The sequence below is a fragment of the Balaenoptera acutorostrata genome, chromosome 9, assembly GCF_949987535.1.
Source record: "Balaenoptera acutorostrata chromosome 9, mBalAcu1.1, whole genome shotgun sequence".
In the NCBI taxonomy this organism is placed as follows: Eukaryota; Metazoa; Chordata; class Mammalia; order Artiodactyla; family Balaenopteridae; genus Balaenoptera; species Balaenoptera acutorostrata.
The window spans coordinates 55,284,784-55,303,374 of record NC_080072.1 but is presented as its reverse complement, the minus strand read 5'-3'; the positions used below and the strand labels follow the sequence as shown (position 1 = coordinate 55,303,374).

The 18,591-nt window shown below is 40.8% G+C and overlaps 1 protein-coding gene across 4 annotated transcripts in view; it reads right to left on the bottom strand.

The window, feature by feature from the left end:
- The window catches only part of UVRAG (UV radiation resistance associated), a 312,724-nt gene extending 296,259 nt beyond the window's left edge, over positions 1-16,465 (bottom strand). For all 4 annotated transcript variants that reach the window (XM_057553092.1, XM_057553093.1, XM_057553094.1 and 1 more), the window contains exon 1: positions 16,170-16,465. In XM_057553092.1, coding sequence (XP_057409075.1) covers positions 16,170-16,286 — 117 coding nt within the window. In that variant the 5' untranslated portion in view covers positions 16,287-16,465. The remainder of the gene's footprint in view (positions 1-16,169) is intronic.
- Between the last annotated feature and the right edge of the window lie 2,126 nt (positions 16,466-18,591).

Genomic DNA, 18,591 nt, shown 5'->3' with positions numbered 1-18,591 from the left:
TTATGCGTTTGGCGGCGCGCGGGGGTGGGGATGGGGGGGCCCCTAAGCCGCATGGCATTGCTGGATCTCAGTTCCCCGACCAAGGACTGAATCCATGCCCCCTGCAGTGGAAGCGCAGAGTCCTAACCACTGGACCGCCAGGATAGTCCCCATTATGCATTAAATGTTAACATACTGATTTCAGGGAGACTATTTTTAAAACCTACCAAGATTAGCAAAATTAGAATCTTCGTGTCTTCATTTCCATTATTTCTTTCCCATTACCCCCTTCTCTTTGCCCCAGAACTAACCCAGGTTGCCTTTATCTAATAAGGTCCTCCCACTATAATCAAGCTTTACTAAATAAATCCAAAGGCCCTAAATCTACTTTCCAGTACCATCTTCAATCCCAATCTGTCTCAATAAGCTCGCAACATTCACAAACATCCTCATTGTCTTCATAGTTCTCTCCTATACATTGTGCCCTAACAAACCAAAGTATTTCAACATTTCTGGAGTACCCATGATGTGCCAGGAACTGCACAACGAAACGGAAGACTAAGTACCTCTGACTACCGCTCCTACATAAATTCAATAAAATTAAGAGCCCTCGTCTCTGCCCCATTTCCACATCTGCACCAAGAAGTTTTGACTTTTTTAAGAGCCAATAATATGGGACTTTGATAGATGCTCAGCCACGAAAGAAACAGATGAAGAGGCAGATTAAGCCACTCGTGACAGGAGGACTAACTCCTGTGCAACAGCCAGCACACTGCAGCACTAGGGTGAACAGTTCCAGAGACTCCCAGATACAAACTGAGTTCAATTAAATCAACCTGAGAAAAAACAAAGGGCTTGTGCTTCAGATCAAAATCAGACTGTGAGCTATTTATTCCAATTATACCAAACACTGGTTTTGTGTTGTGGTATAAACTTAGCCAACTTAGGTTTGAGTCCCAGCTCTGCTATTTCCCTTGGGTATGTAACTAATCTCTCTAACCTTCAGACACCTCATCTGTAAAATGGAGCTAATAACAGCTTCTACCTCATAGAGTTGCAATGAATGAAGAGTAAAGGGAAGAACTGCAAAGCACTTAGACACAGTGCTAGTGCATAAGGTAGTTCAATAATGTAACAATTATTACCCTACAGGTTGCCTCAGCTTTTAGTGGTCAGTTTACCTGTAGGTTCAAAATCTATCCACCTAACCCAAGCTATACAGGTTTGTGAAGGTAGAGACAAAGGTGAAGCTGGAAAACTGTGCTTTAAATCCAAGAAGCAAACAGACTAAGATAGTGGGAAAAGCTCCAAATTTAGAACCAAAATAGCTGGGTATGAACTCTAGCTCTTCATTGTTCTTCTCTGGGCCTTGATTCTCTCACCTGTTAAGTGGGGAAGATGGTTCTAACTACTGTAGCTAAAAATACTACGAGAATGGTTTTAAAGACATTAGCTACTAAAAACACAAGGCAGCATGACAAAAGATAAAAGGGTAAGAGTGGCAAATTCATTCATGAATAATTTTTAAAGGATATTTCTGCAGTAGTGTGTGAAAACGAGCCATGAATCTTGACTGGAGGAAAATATGACAGCAAATGGTAATCACAGAGTTGGACTAAAATGAGTATCTACAATTAAGCAGACAAATGTCAAATCATTCCTCACGACCCAACTCAGAATCTCCACTTTTGAGACATCCTTCCTGACCACACTGCCCCATCCACTACCCTAAACCAAGATGATAATTTCTCCCCTCTGTGCCATGACTATGCTATATACATGCCACCATCACAGCACTTACCACAATCATGCTCACAATCATGCTTTATCAACTGTGTTTATATGGCTGTGTACCCCCAAAAGAGGGGTGAGCCTTAAATAAAGAAACCAAGTTTCATTCCTCTTTTTACCCATAGCACTTAGCACCTGACACAAAGTAGATACTCCGTAAGTGTTTGATGGATGAACCAATGAGTAAACCACGGACAAGATTAGATATTTCACAGTGCCATAAGACAGTAGCCTTATGTGTATGTTATATTTAACATACACATTAAAGTTTTATTTTATATATACCTCTTAATAGCACTTCTATTTTGTCACAACTCTTGGCCTTTCTGTAGCCTCCTGTGACTATAAACTCCTTAAGAACCAAAACCATCTATTTATCCCAAGCGCAGCCACACGGATATTCAATAAATGTTTGCTGAAGGAATAAAGGAATGATGAATGAATGAATATCTCACACTGCCTCACAGCTTAGGCCTCAGTCTCCCCTTATTTAGAAACTTCATCAGCAGCCTTCTCCCTACCGCCTTCTCAATGACTCTTCTCACTGCCAGTCTCTCCTCAAAACTGTCCTACTCTCACAATACAATGCCAAGGGCAGACTGGTAAATGTGGAGGGAGTGTTAAGAGCTTATAAATCATAATTTTACCACAATGATAGCCAAGATTACCTCAGACAAAAATCATCAATGGGGACTTCCCTCGTGGTCCAGTGGCTCAGACTCCACACTCCCAATGCAGGGGCCCAGCTTCATCCCTGGCTGGGGAACTAGATCCCACACGCCGCAACTAAGTGCTCGTATGCCGCAACTAAAGATCCCGTGTGCTGCAACTAAGATCCGGCGCAGCCAAATAAATTAATTTTTTAAAAAAATCATCAATGGATGATAAATCTGGGGCGGGGGGGGTGGGGGGGGAAGCAGGATATATGCATGATCTCAAAGTGTCTCCCTACAGACTGTTTATTAGTTAGTTTCAAGGGCAGACACACACATACAGAATTATATAGTTGAGAAATCAGATAATATATTGACCGAGTGACCAAAATAAACATCGCCAGTAAGGGACAAATGGACATCATTTGTCTCCAGAAGTGATACCCTATGAAGGACGCATCACCACACATGAAATTCCAATTGAAGGGACTTCCCTGGTGGTCCGGTGGTTAAGACTCCAAGCTTCCAATGCAGGTGGTGCGCGTTCAACCCCTGGTTGGGGAACTAAGATCCCACGTGCCATGCGGCATGGCCATAAAAAAGAAAAAAAAGAAAAAGAAATTCCAATTGAGAGAATGCATAATCTGAATCTAATCATGAGGAAACATCAGGTAAACAGAAAATGAAGAATAGTCTGTTTTAAAAAGGGAGGAAGGGGTCTATCTGTATAATGACACTGACCTTAAAAAAAGAGACAGGGGGCTTCCCTGGTGGCGCAGTGGTTGAGAATCTGCCTGCTAATGCAGGGGACACGGGTTCGAGCCCTGGTCTGGGAGGACCCCACATGCCGCGGAGCGGCTGGGCCCGTGAGCCACAACTACTGAGCCTGCGCGTCTGGAGCCTGTGCCCCGCAACGGGAGGGGCCGCGATAGTGAAAGGCCCGCGCACCGCGATGAAGAGCAGTCCCCGCACCGCGATGAAGAGTGGCCCCCACTTGCCGTAGCCGGAGAAAGCCCTCGCACGAACCGAAGACCCAACACAGCCAAATAAATAAATAAATAAATAAATAAAGTAGCTATAAAAAAAAAAAAAAAAAAAAGAGACAAAGAAAAGCTGCAGAAATGTTCTACCTTAAAGAAGAGATAAAACCACTAAATGCCATACCTGACTCTAGAATGGATCATGAACTGGAGAAAGAAATGTTCTATAAAGGACATTATGGGATCAACTGACAGATTATGAACCACAGATTAGATAAAAGCATTATATCAATGTTAATTTACTGAAACTGATAACTATACTGCAGATATAAAAGAGAACATACCTCTTCTAGGAAATACATACTCAAGTATTTAAGGATAAAAGGTGAGGATGTATGTAACTTAACTTCAAATGATTCACACACACAAAAAACTTATCTATATCTGTATAGACCTAGGAAGAGATAGCTTGCAAATGACAAGGGAAATGGAATGTTAACAATAGATGACTCTGGGTAAAGGGTATAAAGGTATTCTTGTACAAGTTTTATTTTTGCAATTTTTCAATAAGCTTGTAATTCTTTCTAAACAAAAAGTTTAAAAAAGAAAAGAAAAACAAGTACTAGCTTGTACTAGCAATAAGACAAGAAAAGGTATAGAGATTGAGAAGGAAGAAATAAAACTGTCTTTGTTCAACAGATGACATGATCATCTATGTAGAAAATCTGAGAAAATCAACCACAAACTCCTGGAACTAAGCAATTATTGCAAGGTTGCAGGGTACAAGGTAAATTTACAAAAGCCAATTGCTTTCCTATATACCAGCAATGAACAAAGGGAATTTGCATTTAAAAACACAGTATCGTTTACATTATACTCCTCCAAAATGAAATACTTAGGTATAAATATGAACAATATCTACATGAGGAAAACTATACAACTCTAATGAAAGATATCAAAGAAGAACTAAATAAATGGAGAAAATCCATACTCATGGATAGGAAAATGCAATATTGTTAAGATGTCAATTCTTTCCAACTTGATCTATAGATTCAGTGCAATCCCTATCAAAATTCCAGCAAGCTATTTTGTGGATATTGACAAACTGAATAAACAAGTAAATCAAAGGAACAGAATAGAGAGCTCAGAAACTTATACCACATTAAGTATAGTCAACTGATCTTTGACAAAGGAGCAAAGGCAATACTACACACCTATTAAAATATCCAAAGTCCAGAATACTGACAACACCAAATGCTAACAAGGATGTGGAGCAATTTTCATTCATGCCTGGTGGGGAGGAAGTTGTAGATGTAGCGCAAGGTGTAGGTGTAGAGCAAAGATAGTCTTTCAACAAATGGTGCTGGAACAACTGGACCTCCACACACAAAAAAAGAATCTAGACACAAACCTTACCCTTTCACAAAAACCAACTCAAAATGGACCACAGACCTAAATGTAAAAATGCGAAACTATAAAATTCATATAAGAAATCTAGGTGACCTTGGGAACGGCAACTACTTTTTAGATACAACAGCAAACACACTCTCCATGAAAGAAATAATTGATAAACTAGACTTCATTAAAATCTAAAACTTCTGCTCTCTGAAAGACAATGTCAAGAGAATGAGAAAACAAGCCATGGGGGAAAATATATGCAAAAAACACATCTGACAAAGGACTGTTACCCAAAATATACAAAGAACTCTTAACTCAACAATAAAAAAACAAAACCACCTGATTGAAAAATGGGTCAAAGACCTTAACAGACACCTCACCAAGTAAGATATACAGACAGCGAATAAGCATATGAAAAGATGTTCCACATCATTTTTCATTAGGGAAATGCAAACTAAAACAACAAGATAGCACTACATACCTATTAAAATAGCCAAAATCCAGAATACTGACCACACCAAATGCTAACAAGGACGTGGAACAATTTTCATTCATGGCTAGTGGGAAGGGAGTTGTAGATGTAGCACAGGGTGTAGGTGTAGCACAAGGGATTTTTAGGGCAGTGACACTACTCTGCGTGATACTATATTGGTGAACACATGTCATTATACATATGTTCAAAACCACAGAATGTATAACACCAAGAGTAAACCCTAATGTAAACTATGAACTTTGGCTGATGATGATGTGTCAATGTAGTTCATCAACTGTAACAAACATGTGACTGTGGTGTGGGATGCTAATGCGGGAGGCTATGTACGTACAGGGGCAGAAAGTACTTGGAAAATCTCTGTCCCTTCTGCTCAATTTTGCTATGAACTTAAAATTGCTCTAAAAAATAAAGTCTACTAAAAAAAAAAAGACAGTCCTCCCCTCTACCTCCAGGATAATGTCCACATTCCAAGGCATGGCACACATGGCCCTCCATAATCTAATCCCAAACTATACCTCTCCACCTCGTTTGTTTCCACCATCCTCCTCCAAGATCCTTAAACTCCAGCCTCACATACTTAACTGCCATTCGCTTTTACACCTACTTACCTTTTTGCTCAAGCTGGTCCCTCTGCTAGAATGCTTTTCCTTCTCTTTCCCACCTCAGCATTTAGTTCAAACCATCTCTTATATTACACTAAAATGGTCTGCTGACGTAGTTGCCTTAACCATTAGATTATAAATCCCTCCAGGGCAAGGACAGTGCCTTATTTATCCTGTATCCTCGGAGCCTGACAAACTGCAGCAGTAGTAGTAGTAATGATAGTAGCAAGAGCTAATATTTCGTGAGCATTGAGCAGTTACTACGCACCAAGCACCTTTTTAGGCAAATTTATGACCCACATAATTCTTTCAACAACCCTACAGGGTAGGTGCTATTATGCCCATTTGATCTGAGCCTCCCTGAGACATAGGGAGATTAAGTAGCTTCCAGACTACTGGAACCAGTAAATTGTGGAACCAGGATCTGAACCCAAGCATCAGGTTCTAGAAAACATATTTTTCACCACCGTGGTATACATGGTAGCAACGCAAAAAAAAAAAAAAAAAAAAAAAAACTGTTATACAAATGATAGTGTAGAACAGAGTTGAGCACAATATTTGTGGAATGAAAATGTTAGGGACAGGGACTTCCCTAGTGGTGCAGCGGTTAAGACTCCGCGCTCCCAATGCAGGAGGCCCGGGTTTGATCCCTGGTCAGGGAACTAGATCCCACATGCATGCCTCAACTAAGAGTTCGCATGCCACAACTAAGGAGCCCGCCACATGCCGCAGCTTAGACCTGGCGCAACCAAATAAATAAATAAATATTAAAGGGAAAAAAAGAAAAGAAATAATTATTTGCTTTTAAGAAATTGTAAAACCGTATTCAAAGATATTCTGGTACTCCAACAATAAGAGAAGTTAAAGAAAGAAGTACACCAGAGTCTAACACAGTATTTGGTACACATCAGAAATTTAATACCAATTAATTAAATTTTTCCATTTTTTAACAGATTTTATGTTTACTTCTAAGTACCAACTTACTTTGTTTTTATTTTTGATAAAATATCTAAAATGCACTGCATATTTTGCTACCTCATTGAAGAGGGCATTGATAAGGTAACCTATTCTTGAAAATACAAGGTAGTAATAGTGAGCAACGATTTTTAGTAATTTGCAGGTAGTTTTAAAACATCCAAGTTTATAAAATATCAAAAATGCCGCTAATGTACAATTAAGAAATTCTGCAATTCTAGTGCCCCCATCTAATAATCAGACTGATTTCTTTTGGTAGAAATAAAGGAATATCAAATGTAAACCAGTCACTCAAGAGCACTGGGACAACTGTTCTTTATTTTTATATTTATATTAAATACCTTGCATGTAGGAAAAACTCCATTTAGTCAATTCATTAAAACAAGCTTGAAATACCTACTATATGTACAGTTCTATGATGGGACCAACTCTATCCTGTAATGAGTACAGTCCTGTAAAATATCCTATACCTGAAATGAGCACCCTGCAGCCTACCTGCCTATCTTGCTTTCTGATCTATTTTCAGAATGAAAAAGTATAAAGTCTTTCCCATGTTGCTGCTTTTCAAATATACCCTTATATTAACATTTTAGGGACTTCCCTGGTGGTCCAGTGGTTAAGACTCCACACTTCCATTGCAGGGGGCACGGGTTCAATCCCTGGTTGGGGAACTAAGATCCCACATGCCGCGAGACTTAAAACACAGTTTTTTCATACTCCTAAATTAGTTTCATGTTGTGTTAAAAAAAAAAGTGTAGTTTTCCTGTATTAGCTCTTTTTTTTTTTTTTAATAAATTTATTTATTTATTTTTGACTGTGTTGGGTCTTCGTTTCGGTGCGAGGGCTTTCTCTAGTTGCGGCGAGTGGGGTCCACTCTTCACCGTGGTGCGCGGGCCTCTCACTATCGCGGCCTCTGTTGTTGCAGAGCACAGGCTCCAGCCGGACAGACTCAGTAGTTGTGGCTCACGGGCCCAGCTGCTCCGCGACATGTGGGATCTTCCCAGACCAGAGCTCGAACCCGTGTCCCCTGCATTGGCAGGCAGATTCTCAACCACTGCACCACCAGGGAAGCCCCTGTATTAGCTCTTATACAAAAAAAAAGACTGGAATTGTAACAGCAAATAATTCATATCCTCTGAAAGACTTAAGTAGGTTGGAGGAAACAATACATATAGTTGCTAATCCGGTGCTTAACATAAATCAAAGGAGGTACTTTATAAATATCTGTTGAATAGACAGATTACTCGGTCAGTTTCTTCCACTTCTGCACTTAGAACTAGTTTTGACATAGGTTAACATGAACACATGTAGCTCACAGTTAAGCCCTTAGTCAAAAAAATATAGTTATGTTAAAAGAGGTCCAAGTTTTTCCCGGAAAAAAATAGACCATAAAAGTCTGATTTCCACTTTCACTCATTTGTATCTTCTTTTTTTCTTACCCAGGAATCTACTGACAAAAGCCAAAGGCAGCTGTCAGTTTCAGCTTCCTTGTTTTCCTCATTATTTTCAAAAAAGCCTGACTGCATCTTGTAGGACATTCTAAAAACCATGGTGGGAAAAAGTACCAGATATTTCAATGGACCAGCAAACAGAGATTCCTAAGTGCTGGGTTCTAATACTCAGCTTTCTTAGCTTCTCAACCAATAAATGCACTTGACTCCAGTTTTTCAATGACTGATAACATTACTAGTAAATGACGTCTATGGCAATCAGCATCAAACATTACACAAATAAAATTCCTCGCATCAAAAACCCCACAATCACCAGATGGCTGCTGTTTCAGAAATGTGAAGCGGTAAAGAATCAGGACTTCTTAAGTGGGATATTCAAAAAAGGACAGACAGGAACAAAACAGGAAGACTGATCACTCAAATTACACAGGGACATTCCAAAGTTTCACTAATACATACCATAACAGGGGGAAAGGGGATGGAGTCTGACAGCTCAGCCTGAAAAGAGAAGTTTAAAATACAGTCTCTCCTACATTTTAATTCTAGCCTAAAATCCCCAAAGTTGTAGGGATAATGTGTCAAAGCCCAGAGATAAGTCTAAGAAACAAATTCTCAAAACTCCAAGCCAAGCACAGTGAAATGCTCATGAGAGACCCAGGATCTGGTCAGGTCTTTGCCACCAGCAGGAAGAGCAGGGCACTCAATTCAGATTTGTTAAGTTAATACTCTTCACTGACTCCCTGAGGGTGGAAATAAACAGAGGGACCAAGTCTCTGGCCAGGAGAATAGTTTCCCCTCTGAGGGCTTCAGAATTTGCATCTATAAAATTCTATGATTCAAAATTCATGCTTCCATCTTAAAATAAGATGGAAAACAAGGGTATATAATATTAAACCAAAAAAGTATACTATGAAATATGTTTTTGAAAAAATTCCAATGTCAAGTTTCCATTCTCCATGTGCTCCTCTACATGTATAAGCTAAGAACACAACTCCTAAGATACAAGACATTAAAAAAATTTAACTGAGAAGTTACTGATGCCATTAAACCTAAAACAAAGTATAAAACCTAGAATGTTTCAACCCCTCTTAATATAGGCCTGTCTAATTTTTCTAAAACATCCCTAGTTTGTATCTGCACTCATTCAAGCACATCAAAAATGACAAATATTTTTCCCCCAGTAGTAATATGTCTACTGATGAAAATACACAGATTATCAAAAATATACATTTGGAAAATATGAAAACCTAATTTTTTTTTTTTTCATTTTACTACTCACTCAGGCCTAACTTACTAGTTTCAATTCTGCTCCGGCTCTATTTCCAGTCAGTTTCACTTCTGAATTTTCTGCCGCAAAGTTAAGAACTGTGACCCAGTAGAGAAATTTTAAAGTTAACACTGAATAAGAACATAGCTTTTCCTTTCAAAGGAAAACTAAACATTTTCACACACACACACAAAAATTTAAAAACCTTAAATTCCTAATGGCATTTTATCACATAAAAATAATGATTTTAGGATGCTGATATTTTCTTTGTTTCTGAAGCTTCCTCACACCGATTTGTTTACAAGAACCAAAACAGCTCAAAAATTGCCATCATTTTATTGTATAGCTATACAACACAACTATACACTATTTTTTTATTTGAGTCACAAGGAAGGGGCTCAACAAATATTTGTGGAAGGAATAAATATACATAACATTGCACGGGGCATATGTTTCCAATAAGATACGGCCTTCTCTCTGCCTTCAGTGGCCTTGCCAACGAAACAGATCTTTTAAACACATAATAAAAAGATGATTAAATCAGACTGACAAAAGTAAGACATCTAATAAACAGAAACATGTAAGGGAAAAATATATATCACATACAGCTAAAGTAAGTTTTAGAAAGCTTTTGTGCTTCTATCATTTTTTTCTTATATGTGTTTCAATCCCATTTCCTTCCTCTCTTTAGGCTGTTAAGTTCTTCAAAGGAATAATCCGTATACAAATAAAATTTTAAAATAAAAAATGTACTGAGCTCCTACTATGTAATCAGCACAGTGCTATGTAAAGGTGCTGTGGGAAATAAAATAAAAAGCATGATGGTCTCGAACCTTGAGATAACTTAAAGCTTTTGTTTTTCACCAGACCCTGAAAAGAATAGGTATCTATGGAAAGTGGGAATCAAAGACCCAAACTGCAGTCCCTGTGATGACACCCTTTGTTACTTTGAGAAAGTTACCCAGACCTTAGATTCCTCATCTGTAAAAGGAAGTGGTTACTGATAGAACTCTCCCATGCAGAAGAATTCCAAGTAATTTATGTAGATACTCTGCCCTCAAAGAGGGGGAGTATCAATCCCCACTCCTTCAGCGTGGACTGTACATAGCGACTTCCTCCCAAAGAGGCCAGTATGGAGGGGTGAGTGGGAGAAAGTAACCTTACAGCAGAGAAACCTGACAAACACAACTTCACTGGTGATGATGAAGGTTAACATCAATAGTGATAAGTCATGTTAACAGTATGCACTCTTGAAATGATAGAATGAAAATGGCACTTTACTTCTCCAGCCTTTCTCCCAAAAACCCATAACCCCAATCTAATCATCAGAAAAAAAAAAAAAAAAAAAAAACCAGACAAATTCCAATAGAGGGACATCCTACAAAATACCTGAGAAGTACTCAAAACGATAAAGGTCATCAAAAAGAAGGAAAGTCTGAGGAACTGTTACGACCAAGAGGAGGTTAAGGAGACAGGTGAACTAAATATAATGTGGTGTGCACGATGGGATCCTGAAAAAGTATATTAGGTAAACACTAAGGATCCATCAACAGATGAATGAACAAAATGTAGTATATAAATATTATTCAGCCTTAAAAAGAAATTAAAGTCTGATACATGCTACAACATGGATGAATGTTGAAAACATTATGTTGAATGAAATAAGCCAGACACAAAAGGGCAAATATTGTATGATTCCCTTATAAGAAGAAGGTAGAATAAGCAAAGTCATAGAGACAGAAAGTAGAACAGAGTTTACCAGGAGCTGGGGGAAGGAAGAATGGGGAGTTGTTTAATGAGTACGGTTTCTGTTTGAGATGATGAAAATTCCAGAAGTGGATAGTAGTGATGGTTGTACAACATTGAGGATGTACCTAATGCCACTGAATTATACTTAAAAATGATTTAAATGGCAAATTTTATATTATGTATATCTTACCACAATTTTTTTAAATGAAGGAAATCTGAATAAAATATGGACTTTAGTTAATAATAATGTATCAGTACTGATTCATCAATTGTAACAAATGTACCATATTAACGAAAGATGTTAAAAATAGGGGAAAATGGGTATACAGTATATGGGAACTTTCTGTACTATCCTCTCAATTTGTCTGTAAATCTAAAATTGTTCTAAAAAATAAAGTCTAGGGAATTCCCTGGCGGTCCAGCGGTTAGGACTCTGCGCTTTCGCTGCTGGGGGCCCGGGTTCAATCCCTGGTCGGGGAATTTAGATCCCACAAGCTGCGCGCACAGCCAAAAGGAAAAATAAAATAAAATAAAAAATAAAGTCTATTTTTAAAAATTCAAGGGAAATAAAGGTTAACAGCACTAATATTCCCTACCTCCTCCCATAAAAAGACAAGAAAAATACTCTTTAAATGAATAAAAAACATGAGCAAGTAATCAGAAAAATTAATGCCAGGGACATGAACAAGCAAGTCACAAAAGAAATGAAAATGCTACACAAATCTATGCAAAAATATTGAAACTCGTAGGGTTGTGTAAGGATAAATGAGTTCATATACTTAGCACAGTGTTTGGCATATAATAAATGAAGCTACTAAAACATAACTGATAACTAAAGAAATACAAATTTAAATAACAAAAAAATGTATATGTGTATGTAGGTTATATATGTGTGTGTGTATATGTGTATATGTATACATGTGTATGTGTATATATCCTTTGAGTGAATGATTTCAAAGATACCTATATATGGATATTCATTGCAACAAAATAACACAGAAAAGCTGGAAACAGTCCAAAAGTCTACCAATGGGGGTTAAACAAACATAACTAAACATTATTATACAAAAATGTGGCAGATGTATGTATACTGATGACAACTGTCTAAGAAAAATAATAATGAATTGTAAAATTTTTTAAATGGAAGGGATTAAACTAGGTTAGGACTATAACTGCATGCAAAACTATGTGTTTATGTATGGAGTGACCCAAAAAGGGTCACTAAACAATCACTAAAAAGCCTCCCCAGCTCCGAGTATCTGAGAAATGTAGTTAGGTTATACTCAAAGGAGGAAGCCTTTGGGAAGGAAAGAAATGCTCTCAAACTTTTAAGGACATAATAAATACCTCTACTACAAAACACAAATTTTTATTTCAAAATGCCTAATGTGAAGGAAGTTATTCTTCAGATGAGCTTATATTCACTAGTTAATTACAAACCTCAACCAAAAATTAAAGAGCAAAAACAATCTTCAAAATGTGTGACCAGTTCAGGCTTAAATTACAGGTAAAGCAAAATCCTACAGAAGCAAAAGGAGGCAAAATTAAGTAGTAGATCCATTTGACACAACCAAGTAGCTATAATATTATGGACTGTAGTTAGTACTCATAAATGTAAAGGTTCAGGAGTTATGCAGTGTTAACTATATTTTTTCTTTAAGAAAAGTGGATTAAAATAAGAAAAATAAGTTAGGTCTTACAGTTTTGTGGGCTTTCTTTGAGCCAAAACAAAATAAATCTTCTTCTGGAGGCAGATTGGGGGTAGGGGGGAGTCCAATACTTTTGGAACTAATATACAGTAAATTAATATTTTAAACAATACAGCCACTAGAATCAATGGGACTTAATGAAGACTGGAATAAACAAGTAAATAATAGCAGGGGTACTCTCTGTCCTAAAACAAAAATATACCTTAGAACTGTGGTTCTCAACCAGAAGTAATTTTGCCCCCTAAGAGACATTTGGCAACATCTAAAGACATTTTTGACTGTCAGGCCTGAGATGGTGTTGCTGGTATACTGTGGGTAGAGGCCACGGAGGTGACAAAACATTTTACAGACCCACCTACCCACCCAAAATGTCAACAGTGTTGAAGTTGAAAAACCCTACCTTAGAAACAGACTGGGGGTGGCTGGGAGAAACCATTGAATCTATGCTTTGAAATAATCAACTTTATCGTAGAAATCCTAAATCAACAAGGTTTGTTTACCTGTTTAGAAATATTGACATCTTATCAAATAGCATGGCATCTATTAGAATGACACAATTTTCAAAGTGTTACTCAAAAGAAAGTTAATTGAATTTCCAATTTATCTAAACCCTTGAAATTCTGCAAAAGCCACAGGCAAAAAAAGACAACAAATTAATGCTAAAAGAAAAAAGTTTTTATACACACACACACACATTCTCTGATTCTCATAACCAATATTGAGCAAAGAATACATTTTGTGTGATTCCATTTATATACAGTTCAAGAACAGGCAAAAACTTTTCTCTTATGTTAGAAATCAGAATAGTGGTTCCTCTGGAGACAAAGAAAAAGTAGAGATGGGAGAGAACATGAGGGGGACTTCCGGGATGGTAATAATTTTGTACTTCTTAATCTGGGTAGTACTTCCATAACTTTCTTTGCTTTGTGACAATTCATCAAGCTGTGTACTAATAATTGGTACCCTTTATACAGATAACCCTTTAATAAAAATGTTTACTTTTTTAATATCCTAAAAACTTGAGCATTTTGACCCAGAAAGCGAAATTAATGTCAAGAGCAAAAGTAAAGTGCTTTTGTTATATAGGCTGCCTTCCAAGAATTCAAGGATGACACCCCCAGAAAGCTGTAAATACCATACTCAGCGATCACAGAGCATTCAGCCGTACGCTTAAGCCACTACATATCCCTTGGCACAAATCCAAAAATTGGACAAACGCTTACAAATGCAGTTGGATTTATTCCACAGACAGTTTGTTTGGATTATTTCCCCCAATGTTAAACTGGGAACTGTTATCAGAGAACAGGCTCTATGAAACAAATGATGCTTTCTCTTTCCTAATCCCACACTTTCCCAAAGCTCTCCCAAACTAAACCCCTCTTGGCTCTTGACTCCTTTAGGATTTCTCCAGGATGCCTGTACCAGTGTCCATCACTGCCTCTCCCAGTATCCACTCTCACAACCCACCTCCCGCCCCACACATGAAAATTCACATTAATGCTCATTCCAGAGGCTAGTCTCCCCCACCAGACTTTCACTCTCCCCCAGCATCTTGCAAATACAATCCAAACTTCAGTACCCTCAGACTCATACCCTCCACAAACTCCCTTCCCAACAGCGCCCCAAAACCAGGGCCCATGCTATCCCAGTCTTTTAGATCCTCTTCTACCGCACAGAAAGCCCTTGCTTCTGCAAACAACTCAGCTCCATGGCCACCACTGTAGCTCTGATCTCCAGCTCTCCTTCCCTTTAGCGGTCCCCACATCCCCACACTTTCCTGTATTCAAATCCATCCCATTGCCCATCCCCCCTCTGCCCCCAGCCTCTGCTTTCTTCCATCTGACTCTTTCCTAAGTACTAAGACAGGGATGGGAAGTTGGAGGAAGGGTAGGAAAGAACTCTGTCCTGTGTGGAGATGGTGGAGAAAAGACTGCTCAAGTCTGCAGCACAACAACCACGTGCTCGGGCTACAGTCAGAGGCTGGATTCTGAAAACCCGCCCCACCACTCACTAACGGCAAGGCTTTGGCCAAGCGATTTTACAAACTTAAGCCTCAGTCTCCTGAACTACAAAATGGAGCTAATAAAAATAGCTACCTCCCAGAGTTGTGAGGTTAAATCAACTACCAGCCAGCTGAGCACTTGGCACAAACCCAACATGGTAAATTCTCAACGACTGACCGTTTCTCTTAGGTCCTCTTCGTGGATGCGGAAAGATGAAAGGTACTTTCTTTCCGTCTCTTTAATGCTAAAGTTCCTGCAAAGTCTCCTCTTGGGGGAGAGCAAGAAGGCAAGGGAGAGAAGGAAAGAAGAAGTACTCTACAGATAGGTGGGTGATACAAAGAATTTTGTCAGGTCCCGAAACTCGGTGTTCTCTCTTTATTATCCGCTTACAATGTGGATCCAAGTTGGATCCAAGAAGCCCTTTACGCCTTGCTAAAGGATGGGGGAAGACATGAATATATTACAGCAAATGTGCTTCCACGGATACTCATCTGACGGAATGCAGTAGACCGCCCCCCCTCTAAATTGCTAAAATGCGTTCCTTGGGGGTCGGAGAATTAGGAAGGAAACCCAAAGTCCCAAAGGATTTTTCTTGAGAGTTTAAGGGAGTACTTCATAATAAGGAGAGATTAAAAGTAAATGCTGGAAACTCTAAAGACTCCTCACTTCGCCCGCAGCACAGAGTACCAATTGGTTTGTCAGCAAGTGAGTGAGTTGAGAAAGGAAAAGCGCTTTCCCCCGTCTCTCCTGGGACACCGGGGCTTCCCCGGGTCCCTTCCCAAGAGGGATAAAGGGGAGGGTCTGCGCCAGGGAATCCCCAGCTCCCTACGGAGTGGGACAGGCGGGCCCCAAGGGAGTTTCACTGGGTCCCTTCCCGCCTCTTCCCAGCCCATCTCCTGTAACGGGATGTCTCCTGGGACTCGAGGATCCCCCAGAGGTTCGGCCATCCCTGGATTCCTCCCCTCCCAAGACCTCTGGACAGCCCTCCTCGGTCCTCAGAGTTCTTCCCGGTCACTTCTCAGGGTCTCCCGGCCGGTACAGGGTCAGCTCGCCGCCCACGGGGTCCCATCATCGGCCTCCTCCCGGCCCCTCCCGAGCGCCGAGAGCCCGCGGGGTTACCTGCTGAGACGGCAGCTCCACATGCAGGGCCCGCGCGGCAGAACCGGGAGGCAGCGCGGCGGCCGGGCCCGGGGGCGGCGGGGGGACCGGGCCCCCGACCGACGCTGAAGCGCTCATCTTGACCCGGGAGCCGCCAAGCGGCGGGGCCGGCGCTCCTCCGGCATCCGCCACCACCGCCTAGTCACGACCCGCTGAGCCCCTGCAGCCCAGAAACCAGTCACCCGAGAGGCAGAGCCACTCTACCCCACCGCCGGCCGCCGCCGCTGGCTAAGGAAGAGCCATATTACCGCAGTGCAACCCCCACCACCCGCTGAGACCTGGCTTGCCCATTGGTTCAGCTCCCACGGGGGCGGGACCCAACGACAGAAAAGGGACGCGCTATTGGGCAGAAGGTCTGTCTATCGCCGGCAGGAACAGGCTGGGGGCGGAGGAACCCAGGGATGGCCTAAATTGCGTCTGTCAAGGGGAGGTAAAACCTGGGGCGTTGCTTCATTTTTTTCCCAGTCTAATTGGTTCTTCCACTACCACGGGGCGGGATCTCCTGGGGGAGCCGCAAGGACCATTGCTCGAGGTCGCTGTCAGTTGTCAGTAAAGGAAAAGAGGGGCGGAGTCTGATTAGGTAGACCTTGCGCCTGGGCTCCGGTGTCACGTGCAGAAGGCAGCAGAGTCACCTGATTAGTGAGAGTCAGTTTTGGGAGCCACTTCCGCCCTGACCTAGTTGCCATGGTAACCGGCCTCCCTTGGGGGGCGGGGACGCATTTGGCGCCAGCTGGGTGGCGGTGGCCGGTCTGTAGTTGCAGTTTCCCAGAGTAATCTTTTCCTGAGGGGACTCTCGTCAACGTGTGAGGATTGAAAAGGAATACTTTATGGTTCGACAGAAAGCCACCACGCAGGATGCACCAAGACCAGAAACTTGTCGGGCAGTCCTGCCAGCTCCACCCACGACCAGTTCCAACCCACAAGTCCCCGCCCCTCCTCACACTCCACTAACTGATAGGCTGAGCCAGGCACCTCAGAACGCTGTTTGACTTCTGTGAATGGGGTGTTATGCTGTTCCTGAAAAGCCTTTGCTACTTTTCTCCTCCTGACTAATGTTTCCTTACCCATCAAATCTCATCTGGGGTTGGGATCCCAAAAGGCTTCTCAGATACACTTTGGGACCCTGAGTTAGGAAACTTGCCTCTACCACATTCTTGATTATTCTATTGCATTCTACTGTCTTTTAATAAGTGTGTAACACACGTGCAGTCACACATACCCCTCCTGCAAACACACAAACTTACACACTGTGAATTTCTCAAGCAAAAGAACCTTGTCTGATTAATCTCTGGATTCCCGGTGCCTCGCAGAGAATCAGGACATGTGTTTTTGAAGTGAAGGCACAGTTCCAATGCCACCTCTTCCATGAAGACCTCCTTGATCATAATGATAGCATTTATAGCAATTGCTTCTGTAATAAATATCATTGAGTCATTCTGCAGAAGATCTGCCTTTTTTCCCCCTTAGACTGTGAATTTCTCCACCACCTGGACTGACCTAGCAGAAAGAACACAGTGTTTTAGAGTCAGACACAACAGGAATCAGGAACTTTTGGAATCTTGGCTCTGCCACCTTCTAGTTATATGTTCCTAGGCAAGCCAGTTTCCCTCTCTCAGCTTTAGTTTTCCCATCTGTAAAATAGTAACAAGGTTGCTGTGGGGATTAAGTAAATTAATGTAAGTATAGTGCCCAGTGCAGGACCTCGTATATAATAATTGCACTAAAAATATTTTAATAAAAGGTAAGCATACTGTCTTTCTAGGGTATTCAGAAGCCTGAAGACACTTTGGATCTGATCCCAGAGCTGGCTAAGATGTATGTCACACCGTCTCCTATTCTGAAACATTGAGTAGTTCCTCATGGCTAGAGCTTAGGGTATGCAGTCAGGTGTTTGTTGAGAAGGGAATTATTGAGAAATCCCAAATATCTGGTTCCAAGATATGGTGGAATTTCACAGAAAACATTTGTCTGTTTCCAAGCTGTATTAGTTTCCTGAGGCTGCTGTATCAAATTACTACAAACTGGCTAGCTTAAAACAACTGAAAGTTGTTCTTTCACAGTTCTAGAGGCCAGAAGCCCCAAATCAAGGGGCTTAGTGCTGGGTCTGAAGAAGTCCAGGGACTGTGGGAGCCAGAGAAGACAGTCAGATTTCACAGTGGAGGTGACATTTAACCTGGGTATTGAGGGACCAATAAGAGTTCACCAGGCAAGGAGGGAAGAAAGGATGTTCCAGCACAGAGAGCAGGAGCGATTTTCCACAAGCCTTTACTGAGGTTCAACTCTGCATCAGGCAGATTACTAGACACCAGATATACAGAACTGAGGTAAATAACACTTCTCAGACTTTTCTACCTACATGCCACAAACCCTAGGAGAGCTGGCA